We start from the raw sequence: 16,796 nt of genomic DNA on the forward strand, positions 1-16,796 counted from the left end.
TGTGCTGGGGGAACTGACATGGGGGAAAAGGTGAATGGGTGAAGACTGACAGATGCACAGATCCCAGGGGTGACATGGGAAAAGCAGTACCTCACACCTTTGGGTCTTATTCTAACACGTGGCCTTGATTTTAGTGAACAACTTTATTACCTATGCTCACAGGTAGGGGTACTGGCTCTGCTATCTTCCTCTGGGAAATGGAAGGGGATTTGCAGCATTTTCCTCAAACTGCTAGCTTCTATGGGCTTCATGGGGGAGGGGGAAGGAAGAAATGACCATCTTGAACTCAGCGGCCACTGGTGTTGAACTGGAGGTTATATGGGACCGCAGCTTGACCGGTGTAGATCACTGAATTGAGGTAATTCTGCCTGTGAAAGAATTGCAGAGGCCTCAACCAATGGGTTTTCCCCTTTCCCTGTCTTTCTGGCCTTCCCCATTCCTCCCAACCCCTTGGCAGTCATCCCTGCTGCCACCCCCTAGAACTTACTGGGCTTTGTGGTCATAAGCCAGCTGCTGGTTGAAGGAGCCCAGCCCCCTTCGGAATTCAGCACATAGTTGCCTCTCCTGTTCTTCTAGCTCCATGGATGCTTGGGCCAGGCATGTGGCCTGTCTTTCCCATTCGGCATCCCGTGCTTGTTCGGCCCGGCGCTGCACCTCCTTTTCACGCCATTGCGCCGCCTGGGCTTTCTTGATGCTGGTTTGATTCTCTGGAATCACGCCCTTCCCCTTCCCGCCATAGGGCAGGATCCGGGAGGCAGGGGTGGCCATCACAGGTTGTGGGGTGATCTGGGGCGTCTCATTCACTAGGTCACCCTTGATCTGGGCATGGATGTCTTTCAAATTGGCCTCCTGTTCACGCCGATATTCTTGCAGCCGTCGCTCAGCCACCTCAGCTGCCTGGTGGGATCCCCAAATGGGAGAATTTGGGTACCCAACCTCAGGGAACTTTCAGTCACAGGGGAAGGGGAGACATGGCCCTATTCTCCATCTCAAGGGCAGAAGGAACAGAGGTATTGCATGGCCCTTGAATGACCTAAGGTGGGGGAAGGGGTGGAATGGACAGAGAACTTCCCTGCCCTCTGGAAACCTTTAGGCTGAGCAGCTGGGGAAGGCAGGGCAGTGTTCTGTTCTCAAGTCAGCCTGGGTCAAGGTGGGGAATGGCATCTTCTGCCCTAAGAGTCCCCTAGGATAAAGGGGGAAGTCCTCAGGTAGATGAGAGGGATGGTGTTGATTTGAGAATAATTGTGAGGAGAAGCTGTGGCTAAGACTCCCCAGGACTTTGTTCAGGGGGATAGGGAGGGCTCAGAGTGCTGGATGGCTCAGGCCATACCTGGGCTTTGTGGGTATTGGCCATGGCATACTTCATGGCTATGCGGCAAGACTCCTCCAGCTTGGCCAGCTGGACGGCCCGAGCTTCCACAGCTATGCGCAGCTTCTCACGGAGCTCATCTATACAGAGAAATTTGACCAGGGCCCTGTACTGGCCTGCTTCATTCTGGGTTTGCTCATTCAGCCATTTGTTCAACAAGCATAATTGGTGTGTGTGTGTGTGTGTGTGTGTGTGTGTGTGTGTATGCATGTTTCGGAGTGGGGGTAATATCCTAATTGGAGGCATGTAGAGTGAGCTACTCTGTCAGGCTAAGGATAGCCAAAGCGGCAGTAACAAGGATTTCTCAAGTGCCTAACTGAAAGGTGCCTCCAGTGGACCTGGATCCCAGTGCCAGCTCTTCTGTTGCTTCTGAGCTGTGTGATCTTGGGGAGATCACTCCATCTCTCTGAGCCTCAGTCTAAGAGCCATGTGTTGGGTTCTGAGGACACCAAATTGATTTTTAGAGAGCGAGGAAGGGAAAGGGACAGAGAGATAGAAACATCGATGAGAGAGACACCATCAATCAGCCACCTCCTACACACCCCCTATTGGGGATCGAGCCCGAAACCCGGGCATGTGCCCTGATTGGGAATCAAACCATGACCTCTTGGTTCATGGGTTGACCCTCAACCACTGAGTCACACTGACTGGGTTTATGGGAACTTTAGACAGTGGGTGAGAGGACGGCTCCCAGGAGGAGGTGATCCTTGAAATACAGGTTGCATATTAGCCAAGAAGCAAAGGGCATTTCAGGCCACTGGCATAACCTGAACAAAGGTATTAACACTTAAACCTACCACACTGGTCTTACAGCTTCTAGAGCATGCCAGACACTCCTGCCTCGTGGTTTTGCAAAAGATGTTACTCTTGGCTCAGCTTTCTTGCTTTCCTCAGTCTTTGCTCAAATGTTACTGCTTCAATGAGGTCTTCCCTCTCTCTCCTACCTAGAATGACAACCTGCCTACCTCCAACATTTATTTCCCTTCCCTGATTTTTCTCCCTAGGATTTGTCACCATCCAATATATTCTACATTTAAAATTATTTTTGCCTATTGCCTGTCTCTCTCCTCACTAGAAGGTAACCAGAGCGGGGAGCAAACCCACAGCCCAGGTACACGCATCCTTGACTGGGAATTGAACCTGTGACCCTTTGGTGTGTGGGCCGACACTCTAACCACGGAGCATACCGGCCAGGGCTAAACTGATTTTCTTGAAGGCATGGTTCTGTGGGCTTCTGGAGGGTGCCTGTCTTGTTTACTTTGGTCTTCAACTGATTATTCAGCAACGATTTATTGAGCTCCCTACACAGTGGTAGGCCCTGTACTAGGCAACTGGCATACAGGTGTGCAAATGAGACATATGGATCATCTTTAGTGAGCCAACATTTTGGGGAGAAGACTGACATCCACAAATACTTTCAAAGTTAGTTACATCTGCAAGTGGTACAACAGAACAGAATGCTGTATAATAGGGGTAACTGAAAGGTGAGCAGTATGAGTAAATAAGAGATGGTCCTTGCCCTGGAAAGGCTTACTCGAATGGAAGAGGACGACGTGGCCACAGATAATGTCATAGTAATGGTAGCTACTGGTCATTGAGCACTGACTTAAAACCCTTAAGTGATGACCCACTGCCTACACAATAAAGTCACAATGCCTTAGTTTGGTGTTCTCTCTTCCTCCGAACTCTCAACCCTGGACTGCACTGATACTAAACTGTGTGTGAATCCTAAACCAGACCATTCACAGACCCAGTGCTGCAGATTGTGCTGCACACACAGAATCTCATTTCATCCTCACGTGAGCTCTGTGTCATGGATTCATTCCCATTTTCAAGACAAGGAAGCTGAAGCACAGAGAGGAAAATTCATTTGCCCAAACCAGCTAGTAATTGGCAGAGCTATTAGGTCTGTCTTCTCTTTACTGTGCTGCCTCCAGGTAATGAAATGCTAGGATTGTCCAGCTGGCGTGGCTCAGTGGTTGAGCATCGACCTATGAACCAGGAAGTCATGTTCGATTCCCAGTCAGGGCACATGAGGGTTGCGGGCTTGATCCCCAGTGTGGTGTGTGCAGGAGACAGCCAATCAATGATTCTCTCTCATCATTGATATTTCTCTCTCTCTCCCTCTCCCTTCCTTTCTGAAATCACTACAAATATATATTTATTTACAAATATATATTTAAAAAAAAAAGAGAAATGCTAGGCTGATGGGGACCAATGGCTATACTGTCAGTTACTGAAGAAAGTCAGGGAGCTTGAGGTCTGATCAATCTTTCAGCAGCAGCCCTAGGGGTAATTGGACCTGCTCTCCGTCCCCGTGCTCCACCCCCTCCCTGCCACCTCCAGTTCTGGTCTCCTGGGTACTGTCCCAGACTTGGGACTTTTTCCTACCAGGCCTCAGGTCTCAGCCTGGAGGACCCAGCTACTTACCGGTACGCCTTTCATCAGCCCTGGCTTGCTGTTGCTCCTGTATCTGCTTATCCAGGTCGTGCCTCAACTGCTCCTGCTGCATTCTTATGGTCGCGGCCCTGCCTGGGTCCTCCCCAGAGAAGTACTGTAGGCTGGATGGGCTATACTGGGCATCATTGTTAGCGTGAAGGGCCTGAAACCCCTTCCAGAGTTGGTCTGGACCCCAAAGGTTAAATTCATACTTATTCTTGAGCTGTTGTTTCTGCTCGCGAAACTCTTGGACTTTTTTGGCCAGGCGACGTGTCCGTTCTGCATCTTCCTTTTCTAGCATCTGTGCTACCATATCATAGTGGACCTGGGCAGTACCTGGGGGTGGTGGGCAGGGACATGGAGGAAGCCCCACGGGAGGGACAGAGCCCACTCAGCATGGCCCCTGCCCCCAAGGCCCATCCGGTTTGTTCCATCACCCCCAGGCCTCAAGGTCCCACTTGGAGGCAGAACTGCCTTACTTAGTCCACTCAGTCCCATTCATTCTCCTCCTTGGCAGGCCTCTAGCCTTGGGCTTTTACCGTAAGCTTCTTCCTTGCACCGCTCTCTGATCTCCCGAAGCTTCCGCTCTTCTACCTGGCTGTTCAGGGTTCCAACATCCACCTGATCCCAAAGAAATTAGCTAAATTGTGGCAGAGGCCCAGCAGCAGGCCTTACTCTGCTCAGTAATCCTGTTTAAAAACCCTCCTATAGATTCCTAATACCTACTGGATAATAGTGTTGCACCTATAGCCCGGCCAGCGTGGCTCAGTGGTTGAACATTGTCCTATGAACCAGGAGGTCACGGTTCAATTCCTGGTCAGGGCTCATGCCTGGGTTGCAGGCTCAATCCCCAGAAGGCGGCGTGCCGGAGGCAGCTGATCAGTAATTCTCTCATCATTGATGTTTCTGTCTCTCTCTCCCTCTCCCTTCCTCTCTGAAATCAATAAAAACATATTTCAAAAAAAATAGTGTTCCGCCATCTCAGCATGGTTCAGAAGCCCCTCGATAATCTAGCTCCTGCTGGTTCTCCAACCTAATCTCGGTACCCTCTCCTCTGTCCCACCCTCAGGAGCTCCACGCTTCCAGTTTCCTGCACATCTTAGTCCGTTTTGCATAGACAGCTTTTGCTCTGGCCACTTAGAAAACTTTTCACCTGTTCTTTATGGAAACCTATTCATCCCTTCAGCACAGGCTTCACTTTCCTGACCCCTCCAGCAGGTGTACTCCCACAGGATCTCAGACCCACTGTCCGCACTATATTGAAGTTGGCCTCTCTTGGTGATTTCCTCCCCCAGACTGTGAGTCCATTAAGGGCCGAGATTAGGCCTCAGCTTTGTGTCACTCCTGTGCAACCCACTGCTTGGCACAAAGCAGGCCCTAGGAAGTGCTGGCCAACAGGATCTTAGTCACACCACTCAAGCCTCAGCCAACCACTTACTTGGGTCAGGCACTCTGCTCTGGTTGACAGGGCTGCCACCCTAAGTTAATACCTCAACATTTCCTTTAGCCTCCGAGGAGGAGCTTAGAGCTCAAAGACCTGGGACTCATCCAAAACTACAGAGGTAGTACACAGCAGACCTGGCCTTGAGTGAAGGTGTGGGGTCTTTTCCACAATACATGCGGCATCCTCCCTTCACCCACCCCCTAATCTATTTTTTCTTAAACTACCAATGTTTTCTCTTTATTTTGATTGTAATTCATTCATTTAAACTGTTTCAAAACTGTGCAAAGGGGAATACAGTTTAGTGAAGAATGTGTCCCTCCCATCTCTGCCCTTCAGCCTGGCTAACAGTCTCTTATGTAGCCTTCTAGATAGAGTTTAGGGATATGCAGTACCAATATCCTTTGGACTTCTTTTGGTTCCATGATAGTTGTCTTTCAACAACCAGGCCTGTTGGCCCAGAGCTGACTGGAGAAGAGTCAGCTGTCACAGCTCTTCTTCCCCAAGTCTCGTCCCCTGCAACCCCAACCACCTTCCCAGGCCCTTCCTGTGCCTACAAGTGGGTGCTTTCTCTCCCTCTCCTTCCTTTCCATCCTCAGGGCCTGCTCAAATGAGGGAGGGGCCCCGACCAGTGTGCTCAGTGGTTGAGTGTTGACCCATGAACCAGGAGGTCATGGTTCCATTCCCGGTCAGGCACATGCCCGGGTTTCAGGCTCAATCCCCAGTACAGGGCGTGCAGGAGGCAGCAGATCCATGATTCTCTCTCATCATTGATGTTTCTATCTTTCTCTACCTCTCCCTTTCTCTCTGAAATCAATGAAAATATATTCAAAACAGCCGGAACCGGTTTGGCTCAGTGGATAGAGCGTCGGCCTGCGGACTGAAGGGTCCCGGGTTCGATTCCGGTCAAGGGCATGTACCTGGGTTGCGGGCACATCCCCAGTGGGAGACGTGCAGGAGGCAGCTGATCGATGTTTCTCTCTCATCGATTTTTCTAACTCTCTATCTCTCTCCCTTCCTCTCTCTGTAAAAAATCAATAAAATATATTTTTTAAAAAAAAGAAAATATATTCAAAACAAAACAAAACCCCAAAAAACATATTTTTTAAAATTCAGGGAGGGGGTAACAGGCACTGCTATGTTCCTCTCCAGGGGCAAAAGTGAGGTGGCTCTGGGTCCCAAGAAAGTCCCACTGCCCACTCACCCCCATGGTTCGGGTGCGCACATCAAGGAATCGTTTCTGTCGCTCCATCTCACGATTTCGTCTAGCCTCAATGGCTGCCACCTCCTTGGGATCTAGTGGCAGGCTGTAAGGAAACATCTGGAGAAAGGGTGAGGTAGGATGCCCCATCAGTGCTAGACCCCACCCCCATTCCTTTCTCCCCATAGTATCTCACAGGTTGGTTAGTGATTCCTACTGATTTTACTTCCTGTTATATTTCATATTCGTATCCCCCATCTCTGCTGTGGCCACCTGAATTCAGGCCTCACAATCTGGTGCCAGTCTACCCCCACCTGCTGGATTTAGAAGAGTGTCTCCATGACCTGCTCCCTGCTCCCTTTCTAAGTCTCAAACTTACAACACTCTCCCTTTCACTTTATGCTTTATTCCGTTTTCCTCATTTCAGCAAATGGCACCACCATTACCCTTTTATTTATTTTTATTATTCTGCAGTCAAATGAAAAGCTACAGGGCTTAAAATTGCCTGTGTCCCTTCATACTTAAGGCAGCCCATTTTGGGCACGTAGCCAGCCAAAGCCACAGCTCAAAACATTGCGCAAACATAACTCTTATCATGTCCCTCAGGCAGTCTGCGCTAAGACTGACAAAATGTGTTTCTAAGGGCACAGAGCCCTTCGGCCATTAGGAAATCATCCTGACACAGAGAGCTCAGCTAATCTGAGGCAAGAAATCAGATTTGGGGTTTTTGAAGTAGATTGGAATCTAAAGCTTGAAATATTCATACCTTACATTTTTAAAAATTTTACCGTGTTTCTCACCTGCTTAAAACACTCCACTTGCCTTCTCACTGCACTTAGAATCAGATCCAAACTCCTAGACGTGAGCTTCCAAGATCCGCTTCCTGCACACCCCTCCAGCTCATCTCATGCCAGCAGCACCCCTGCTTACAGCGCCCCAGGTGCAAAACTGAGTGAGTCCTCTAACAACACAGCTGTTCCCACCGCAGGGCCTTTATCCACAGTTTTGTTTGGAATACCTTTCCTACAGCTAGTTCCCATCTTAAAAAAACATTGTGCCCTGGCCTATTTGTTCAGTGGTTGGAGCACTGGCCCTCAGACCTAATGGCTGCTGGTTGGATTCCCAGTCAAGGGCTCATACCTGGGTTGCAGATTCGCTCCTTGCTCCTGTAGGGGTGCATGCAGGAGGCAATCAATTGGTGAGTTTCCCATTGATGTTTCTCTCACATTGATGTCTCTATCTCCATCTCTATCTCTATCTCCCTTCCACTCTCTTTCAAAATCAATGGAAAAAATATCCTCGGATGAGGATTAAAAAACACACAACCAGCCCTGGCCAATTTGGCTCCGTGGATAGAGCGTCGGCCTGCAGACCAAAGGGTCCCGGGTTCAATTCCAGCTAAGAGCATGTACCTAGGTTGCAGGCTCCTACCCAGCCTGGACTCTGGTCAGGGCTCATGAGGAGGCAACCAATCGATGTGTTTCTCTCACATCAGTGTTTCTGTCTGTCTTTCCCTCTCTCTTAAAATCAATGAGAAAAAAAAAAATCCTCGGGTGAGGATTTAAAAAAACACAAAAAACACAACCATTTTGTAACTGTGAAATATTAGATACACACAGGAGAATATATATAACCTGTATGTAAGTTAGGAAGCATGATAAAATAGAGACCCATGAACCAACTCTCCAATTTAGGAAATAGAACATGATCAATATTAAGTATCTTGTTTCTCTTCTCCCTTGTTCTTACCCTTAAAAAAAATGGACACACATTCAAGGCAACAGCAGGAGGCAACTGTGTGAGCAAAGGAGAGGTAGGTAGGAAATGTCATTAGAGAGACAATGCAGGGGCTAGAGCATGTAGGACTTTGCAGACCATTGGAAGGCTGTGGCTTTTACTCTGAAACAGGCAGCCATTGGAGGGATTTGAGCAGTGGAAGTGATATGTTTTGCTTTTGATTTTTAAAGGACAACTCTGGTTGCTGTGTTAACAATAGACTGGGATTAGGGGAGGCAAGGCTACAAGCCAGAGGACCAGACAGGAGGCTATAGCAGTCGTCTAGGCAAGAGATGATGGTGACTCACACCAGGTTGGGAATAGCAGAGGTGGTGAGAAGTGGTCACATTCTGGATATATTCTGAAGGCAGAACTGATAAGACTTTCTGATGGATTGGATGTGAGGTGTGAGAGCAGTGTCAAGAATAACTTCAAGCCTGGCTGGTGTTGCTCAGTGGACTGAGCGTCATCCTATGCACCAAGAGGTCGCTGGTTCGATTCCTGGTCAGGGCACATGCCTGGGTTTTGGGTTTGGTCCCTAGTAGGGGGCATGAAGTAGGCAGCTTATTAATGTCTCTCTCCCCATCTCCCTTCCTCTCTCTAAAACCAATAAAAACGTATTTTAAAACAGAATAACTTCAAGGATTTGGGCCTACAGAAAGATTATACATCTTTATCTCATTGCCCTCAAGTTTAGCCACATGATTTGCTTTGCCCTTTCCAGTGAGAGAACTGACATATGTCATTGCCAAGCAGAACTAAGAGCCATTAGGTGACAGCCACTTTTTCTCTTCACTCTCTGCTATGAGACTGGTAAGGGCTGCTCCTTCAGCCTGGGTCCTGGAGTGGTGACATAGAGCAGAGATGCAGCCAACCCAAGAAGCAGGAGTGAGAAATAATTTTTTGTTTTTTTAAATATTTTTTATTGATTTCAGCTAGCAAGGGAGAGGCAGAGAGATATAGAAATATCAGTGATGAGAGAGAATCATTGATCGGCTGCCTCCTGCATGCTCCCCCTATTGGGGATCAAGCCCACAACCTGGGCATATGCCCTGACTGGCAATTGAACCGTGACCTCCTGGTTCATAGGTCAACACTCAATAAATGTTGGTCTTTATAAGCTTTTGAGATTTTGGGGTTGTTTGTAACCTCAGCATAATTTAGCTTATCCTGACTGATATAAGGGAATCTACAGCTATAAGGCAATAGGAGACCTCTAAGGGAGTAGTGAATGTAGATGGATAAGAATGTCCTAGGGAGACAGGGAGAAGAGGAGCCAGCACTGTAGGCTAAGGAGGAATGGCCAGTGAGGTGGAAGAAAACCCAGGAGTGTGGTGTCAGAGAAGCCAAGTGAAGAAAGTGCTTTTGGGAGGAGAGAATGAATGACGGATAATGGGTTAAGAGGAGAACTGAGAACTGTGTGTACTTAATAATATGAGGATTGCTGATGACCATGACAAGAACATTTTTGGTAGAGTTGTGGGGATGAAAGTCTGATTGCAGTGGTTTCAATAAAGACAAGGACTCCGTGGCCCAAATAACCCAGTTTATTTATTTTTAGTTGCAAGAGAAAAAGAGGGCGGAGGAATCTGTAGATTACAAGAGACTTATATATACAAGTGGGAAAGTTTCTGTAGCATATACCTAGAAGTGGAAGTGCTGGATCCCAGCACTTAAAGTATATTTAACTTTCAAGATAATGCTAACTTGTTTTCCGAGGAGATTGTACCAACAGTGTATAAAAACTACAGTGTAGCCTGGTTGGTGTGGCTCAGTGGTTGAGCGTCAACCCATGAACCAGGAGGTCATGGTTCCATTCCCAGTCAGGGCACATACCCATGTTTTGGGCTCTGTCCCAGTGTGGGGTGTGCAGAAGGCAACTGATCAATGATTCTCTCTCATCGTTGTTGTTTCTTTCCTTCTCTCTCTCTCTCTTTCTCTCTCTCCCTTCCTTTCTGGAATAATTAAAAAAACCAAAAAACTACAGTGTATAAAAACGTAGGCACTCCACATCTTCACCAACACTTGGTATTGCAGGCTTTATAATTTTTGCCCATTTGTGCTTATACAATTATAATTGATTTTGATTGGAATTTTCCTTATTGCTGATGAGGTTGTACATCTTTTCATGTGTATTTTGGTCATTTTTGTTTACTCTTCTCTGAAGTGCCCATTCATAGCTTTTGTTCATTTTTTAATTTTTTTAAACTTTATTTTTAAATAATTATTGTTGAAGGTATTACATATGTCCTCTTTTGTTCATTTTTAAAAAATATATATTTTATTGAATTTTTACAGAGAGGAAGGGAAAGGGATAGAGAGTTGGAAACATCAATGAGAGATAAACATTGATCAACTGCCTCCTGCACACCCCCCACTGGGGATGTGCCCGCAACCAAGGTACATGCCCTTGACCGGAATAGAACCTGGGACCCTTCAGTCTGCAGGCTGACACTCTATGCACTGAGCCAAACCGGTCAGGGCTCATTTTTTAAATAATCAGGTTGTTTGCTCTTTTCTTATTAATTTTATGAGTTCCTTATGTATTCTATACAACAATCATTTGTTAATTTATATGTGGCAAACATCTCTAATTTGTGGCTGGTCTTTTCATTTTATTATTATTATTTAAAGTTTTTATTATTTAAGAAATCCCCTGAGGTCATAAAGATATTCTCCCATATATTCTTCTAAAATTTCTAAAGTTTTGCCTTTCTCATTTAAGTTTTTAACTTATTTGGAATTATATTTTGTATATGGTATGAGAGGTAGGGATTCAATTTGATTTGCCCCCAAGCTCCATTTCCTGTCGGATTGCTGTCCTTTGATCATTTTATTCCCTCAGCCTGATGATGACTGTTTCTCCAAGTTGAACTTCATTTATGGCTCCTCTTCTAGATTCTATCAACCAAACTTTCTCACTTTCTTGCACCTGTCCTAAGACTAAGACTCTTCTCAGCCTCAGGACTAACCCCAGCCTACTCATTTCATATGTCACCACAATACTTACATTACTTCACTGAAGGGAAGATTCCATAGATATTTTAAGCTTCTTGGACTGCTAAGGCCATGGCCTTAGTAATGAGTAGGTTTAAGGTGATAGGAAGATGAAGGGATGGAAGAGAGGGATATAAAAGATGGGGAATAGAGAGGGGGAAAGGACAGAGAGGGTAGAGTTGGGGGGCAGCGAAAGAAGGGGGAAGCAAAGGATGGGGCAGAAGGGGATGGAGAGGAGGGCATAGGATAGAGATGAGTCATGAAGAGGAAGATAGGAAGTGGGGAGAAGAGAAGGATAAAGGGTTCATACAAAATACCTTTCTCAGCAAGGACTCCCAACTTTGAAGCTCCTACTTGGGGTCCTGCTTCAGGTGCCAACAAGTGGCTCAGATCCACGTCTGCTCTTGGGCTACAGCGTCAGTCTGTGAACTCTGCTTGGAAGAACCCAGGGGGCGGGGGGGAGGGAGATGGGATAGGGTAGAACCTCTGGACAGCCCGTATCCCTGTCGCTTGAGTACCCTTATCTCCCTTTACACCCCATTTCCCTCCACACCTCGTCCAACCTCGAACTTCATCCCCCTCCGCCTCCGCCCACAGCAAGGTCTGAGTTCATAGAGCACCGAATCCTCCCGCTGGCCCCTCCTTCCCGTACAGTCCTTCCCGACCCTGTCCTTGTTTGAGCTTTCTAACCGGGCACGCGGCAGCCACAGCCGATCTCCCACCTTCCTCCTGCCCCGGAGGGCATAACCCTACTGTGATTTCTGACTCTTCTCAGCAAGTTTGACTTCCGATCCCTCTCGCGTATGCTTTCTCCGACGCGATTTGGTTTGTTTGCGGCGACTCTGTTGCCGAGCAACAAGGAAGGGGGCGGGCCCTAAACGCTTGTCGTAAGCTCGCACCCTGGCAACGGGTCAACAAAACGTTCACGCCAGCCGGAAAACCCTCCTCCCCGGTTCCGGCCAGTGCCGGAAGCCGGAAATCTCGTTTGGCCTGGACTCATGCTCGCGAGGTTTGCTCTCCGCCCGGCTTGCACCGCGGTGTTTCCCGCGCAGGCTACTCCAGTTCCTGGCGTACGGCGCGGCCATTCGTACCGCCGCCGGCGCCGCCGCCGTCATGGGTTTCCTGAAACTGATTGAGATTGAGAACTTTAAGTCGTACAAGGGGCGACAGATTATCGGACCCTTTCAGAGGTTTACCGCCATCATCGGACCCAATGGCTCTGGTGAGATTACCCTGCTGCGGCCCTGCGCACATCCCGCCCTGGACCCCTCTCCAGTATCATAGTACAACCCAGCCCATGCCACCTGAAATGTTGCGAACTGTAACAGGTTCCTCGCCCCTCCTTCGTGGGTACGGCCCAAAGCCGCTGTCCCGGCTCGGAGGCTCTGACTTGAACCTCTTCCCGAGGTGTCAGTTGCCCGCTCTTTACGCGCCCCCCACTCCAGCCCGAGTGGTACGCTCCGCCCGGTATGTTCCCCTTTCCTCTGCCCCCCTCCCGCCAAAAGTGGTCCAAGTCCGCTGGCAGCTGGATCCCCTCCTTGTATGAACCCTCTGGAAGGTGTGGGACTGCTGGTACCCATCCCGTGGCCTCCGGTCCCAAGCGGTACATTTAACCCGTCCCGCCTCACATTGGTACGCTCCGATTTCGCCCCCCTTTTTTTGTGTGCTCTCTTTCGAAGGCGGGCAATTTTGAATTTGAGACCCAGCGCTGGCGTCTCCAGAGTGCTTGGGGTCTCCATCCTCCATCCCCGGCCGCCCTCCCCAGCTCAGAGGTGGATATGCCTCGTTCTCGCCCCTGTGCTAGCACTGAAACCGCTAAAAAGTCAGAACTTATTCAAGCTCACCAAATTAACCGAGTGCTTGCTGTTTTATAAGGAGTTATCAGGATGCTGCGGAAATAGCGCAGAATAGAATAAGCCGTGTTCCCAGGAAAGTTACGTAATCAAGAAAGAGAAAATAGGATCTTTTGCAGCTGCGATAAGCGCTGTGCCGGAAATGAGACCAGACCGGTAGATGTTATCGAGCGACTTGGGTGGCTGGGTGGCGTCAGTAGTTAACAATACTGTATTGTATATTTAAAAGTTGCTAAGAGAGTAGATCTCAAACGTTCTCATCACAACAAAAAAATTGTAATCATGCGAGGTGATGGATATCAGCTAAACTGACTGTGGTGGTCATTTTGCAATATGTACAAATATGGAATCATTTTATTGTACACCTGAAACGAGTAACATGTTATGTCAGTTATATTTCAGTAAAACGGGGGAAAAAGAAAGGGTGGTCAGGTCAGGCCACTATTTCATATCTTAACTTCCCATCTCTAAATGATACACGGTGTGTTTCACCCATCTACCCTCTCAAGAGTTTGTTTGGAATCCTGCTGTGCTACTCCAGCCTGGAGTTGCTCTAGCTAAATCATTCACTAGTCTGAGGTGGCTGCCTTTATTGAAGTAGCTCTAACTGTGGACCTCCCTTGGAGTCTTGCCTGTTTGGCTCTCAGTGGAGAGCAGGGTTTCTCAACAGCTGCACTGTTGACATTTCCAGCGAGGTGATTCTTTGCTGTGGGCTTGGCCCTGTGCATTTCAGGCTGTTTAGTGGTATCCTTGGCTTCTACCCTCTGGATGACAGTAGCACCCCCGCACCCCGAGATGGGACAACAAAGAATGTCTCCGGACATTACTGAATGCCCCCTGGGGGTTGCAAAATCACTCCCCCTACCAACCTCTTGAGAACCACTGACTGGCTCAGAGGGCTAATGCTTGGGGTTCCGCTCCAGTGTCTTAGAATTTGGAAAGGAGGCAAGAGGCACCTCTTGTCATTTGGTCCCCTCAACATGGGTCGGTAGATTTGTATACCCGGCTGTTCTGAAAAGGTCCTGGGCCTGACCTCCCCTCTTACCCTCATTCTTCAATGCCCAACTCCATGAGGCATTCCTTGATTCCCCTCAGTGAATTGCTCTTCTCCTGAAACTAAGTGGCACACAGTAGGCACTTGCTACACATTAACGTTTTTCTCCTATCTTGTATTCATAGTATGTTTTTGTATCTTTATTACTGGTCTAAGAGTGTCTCAAAGAAGACGTTTCTTGCCAAAACCGGTTTGGCTCAGTGGATAGAGCGTCGGCCTGCGGACTGAAAGGTCCCGGGTTCGATTCCGGTCAAGGGCATGTACCTTGGTTGCGGGCACATCCCCAGTGGGAGATGTGCAGGAGGCAGCTGGTCGATGTTTCTCTCTCATCGATGTTTCTAGCTCTCTGTCTCTCTCTCTTCCTCTCTGTGAAAAATCAGTAAATTATATTTAAAAAAAAAAAAGAAGACGTTTCTTAAAACGTTTTGTCACTGTTCAGCTCATAATGAATGTTATAAAAATGTTTATAATATTGAATGATTGTGAGTAGGCCTGCCTTTGTGAGATGTCCTTAAGTCTGGGGAGAGCATGGGAGAGGCCCTAAGGTTACAAATGAGTGTCTAATAGGCTGACTCCTGGTCTGCATGGTGTGCTAGTCCTGCTGTGATGAGGGAGACCTTGCTGAGTCAGGCTTGTTAGAATGGGACTGCCATTTATTGAGCACCTACTGTGGGTTGAGTACTTTATTTATGGGGCCCTTTTACATTGAAATTCTCACAATGACCCTAAGAGGGAGATCCCATTATCTGTGTTTTGTATATGAAGAGGCTGAGGCACTAAGAGTTGCAATCACTTGCACAGTTCAGAGCCAGGGCTAGAACCTATGCTTGTCCAAGCCTGTGCTCCTGCCACTCCAATGGAGGACTATATGCCAAGGATTGTTTTAGATGTTTTACCCACGAGTCATGGTTTCTCACATTTTCCAGGCGAGGTCAGCCAAGAAATAGTGAAACTAAATACAACTTAATCTATTGGACTAGAACCCAAGCTTTTTTTTTTTTTAATCTTTATTTTTTTTGAAGCTCTTTATATAGATTTAAAAACTTAACAACTTAATTGTTGAATGTTGAACCAAATATGATTCTTTGCTGTCTTTGTAAAAAATTATCTTTATTACAGATGCCCCCCATTTCCCCCCCATTGACCCCTTTTAGCCTGCCCCTGCCCCTCCCTCCCCCACCCCCCCAGGCCTTCACCACACTATTGTGTCCATGGGTTATGCATATATGCATATAAATTCTTTGGTTAATCTCTTCCCACCCCCCACCTTCCTCTATTGTTGAAAGTATTACAGATGTCTCCCCTTTCCCCCCATTGACCCCCTCCACCCCACACCCATCCCCCAAAACATTAAAAAAACAGTTTATTGATTTTTTAGAGAGAGAAAGGGAGAGGGAGAGAAAAACATCCATGTGAGAATGTAACATCAATTGGCTGCCTCCTGCACACTCCCTACTGGGGATCAAGCCTTCAACTCTGGCATGTGCCCTTGATGGGGAATGGAATCAGTGACCTCCTGGTGCATGGGATAATGCCCAGCCTACTTAGCCACACCTGCCTAGAACCCAAGCTCTTAATCGCTGTCTCAAACTGCCTCCTTGGAAGGACCCGGGCTACCGTTTTTATAGCTGGATTGTTTTTATAGCTGGATTGTAGATAGGTGTTAGAAATCAGATCCTCAGTTCAGTCACGTAACATGTTTGGGGAGAACCTTGAGATATAATTTACAGAGATTAAACTGTTCCCTACCCCTAACCCCAGTCTAAATTTTTTTAAAATATTTTTTTTCTGAGTCTAAACTGAAGAAAATAAAAACTGTGACTTCTCTACTGAAGAGATAACCACTCGTAATGTTAATCATATTTACTTGAATAGCTAATAAATGCACATGGTATAAAATTCAAAAAAATCCCAGGGGATATACAATAAAAAGAAAATTGCATTTCTTCCCTGACCTGTTACCTACTTTCCTTTCCAGAAGTGACTACTGTTAAACTGTTTGCATTTTCATGTGGTTTTTTTCTTGTGCCTTTCCCTCTCCCCAAGTTTTTATTATGAAAATTTTCAGACATACATGTATGTTTTGCTTAATCATTTGCAAGTAAATTGTAGACTTAATGACATTCACCTCTAAGGGATTCAGCATTCATCTCCTAAAACCATTCTCCTGTGTTACCAATATACCATTATCACACCTAAGAAAGTTAATTTCCTCATGTCATCAATCACCCAGTTCATATTCAGGCTTCCCTAATTGCTCCCAAAAATGTCTTTTGGGGGTTTTGAGGGGGGACAAAATCCAATCAGAGTTCATGTACTGCCTTTGCTTATGTCTCAGTTATCTCTAGTGTTCTGGAATGGTTCTCCTAACCTTTCTTTTTGACATTGACTCTGAAAATCCCAGGCCAGTTGTCTTGTAGAATGTTCCACATTCTGTTTGTCTTAAGGTTTCCTCATGGTGTCATTTACCATGTTCCTCTAACTGCTGTATTTCCTGTCACCCTGAAGGGAGGTCTAAAGACTTGTTTAAATTCAGGTTAAATATTTTTGGGAAAATAACTTTCTAGATGCTGTGCCCTTCATATTGTATCACAATAGAATAATGCCTTTAAAAAAACTGTGGCAAAATACACACACAAAAATTTGCTATCGCAACCACTTTTATT

The 16,796-nt window shown here is 47.0% G+C and overlaps 2 protein-coding genes across 4 annotated transcripts in view; one reads left to right on the top strand and one right to left on the bottom strand.

Moving 5' to 3' along the window:
• Nucleotides 1-132: 132 nt before the first annotated feature.
• Nucleotides 133-12,067, bottom strand: RIBC1 (RIB43A domain with coiled-coils 1). Of its 3 annotated transcripts, XM_081080981.1 has the most exons (9): nucleotides 11,946-12,020; nucleotides 11,541-11,654; nucleotides 6,454-6,570; nucleotides 4,348-4,429; nucleotides 4,021-4,144; nucleotides 3,800-3,939; nucleotides 1,331-1,449; nucleotides 488-897; nucleotides 133-368 (listed from the first exon to the last, which is right to left on the bottom strand). In XM_081080981.1, the coding sequence occupies exons 3-9, from the start codon at nucleotides 6,568-6,570 to the stop codon at nucleotides 287-289; spliced, it is 1,074 nt and encodes a 357-aa protein (XP_080937107.1). In that variant the 5' UTR covers nucleotides 11,541-11,654; nucleotides 11,946-12,020; the 3' UTR covers nucleotides 133-286. The 3 variants fall into 3 exon arrangements, with proteins under 3 accessions (XP_080937107.1, XP_080937105.1, XP_080937106.1); XM_081080979.1 differs by having other exon boundaries at nucleotides 3,800-4,144; nucleotides 11,946-12,067; XM_081080980.1 differs by lacking the exons at nucleotides 11,541-11,654; nucleotides 11,946-12,020 and having other exon boundaries at nucleotides 3,800-4,144; nucleotides 6,454-7,033.
• A 160-nt stretch (nucleotides 12,068-12,227) lies between these two features.
• The window catches only part of SMC1A (structural maintenance of chromosomes 1A), a 32,058-nt gene continuing 27,489 nt past the window's right edge, over nucleotides 12,228-16,796 (top strand). Inside the window, exon 1 of the mRNA XM_081115444.1 lies at nucleotides 12,228-12,445. Coding sequence (XP_080971570.1) covers nucleotides 12,337-12,445 — 109 coding nt within the window. The 5' untranslated portion in view covers nucleotides 12,228-12,336. The remainder of the gene's footprint in view (nucleotides 12,446-16,796) is intronic.

Source organism: Myotis nattereri, assembly GCF_964212035.1.
Source record: "Myotis nattereri genome assembly, chromosome: X".
In the NCBI taxonomy this organism is placed as follows: Eukaryota; Metazoa; Chordata; class Mammalia; order Chiroptera; family Vespertilionidae; genus Myotis; species Myotis nattereri.

Bases quoted from the DNA above. Each gene is read 5' to 3' on its own strand.
- RIBC1 (XM_081080980.1), bottom strand. From the start codon at position 6,636: ATGGGGAGAAAGGAATGGGGGTGGGGTCTAGCACTGATGGGGCATCCT. The intron at 4,430-6,453 runs GTGAGTGGGCAG...CTTTGGGATCAG, and splicing joins TGCGCACCCGAACCATGGGG to GTGGATGTTGGAACCCTGAA. The intron at 898-1,330 runs GTATGGCCTGAG...GGATCCCACCAG, and splicing joins CCAATACCCACAAAGCCCAG to GCAGCTGAGGTGGCTGAGCG.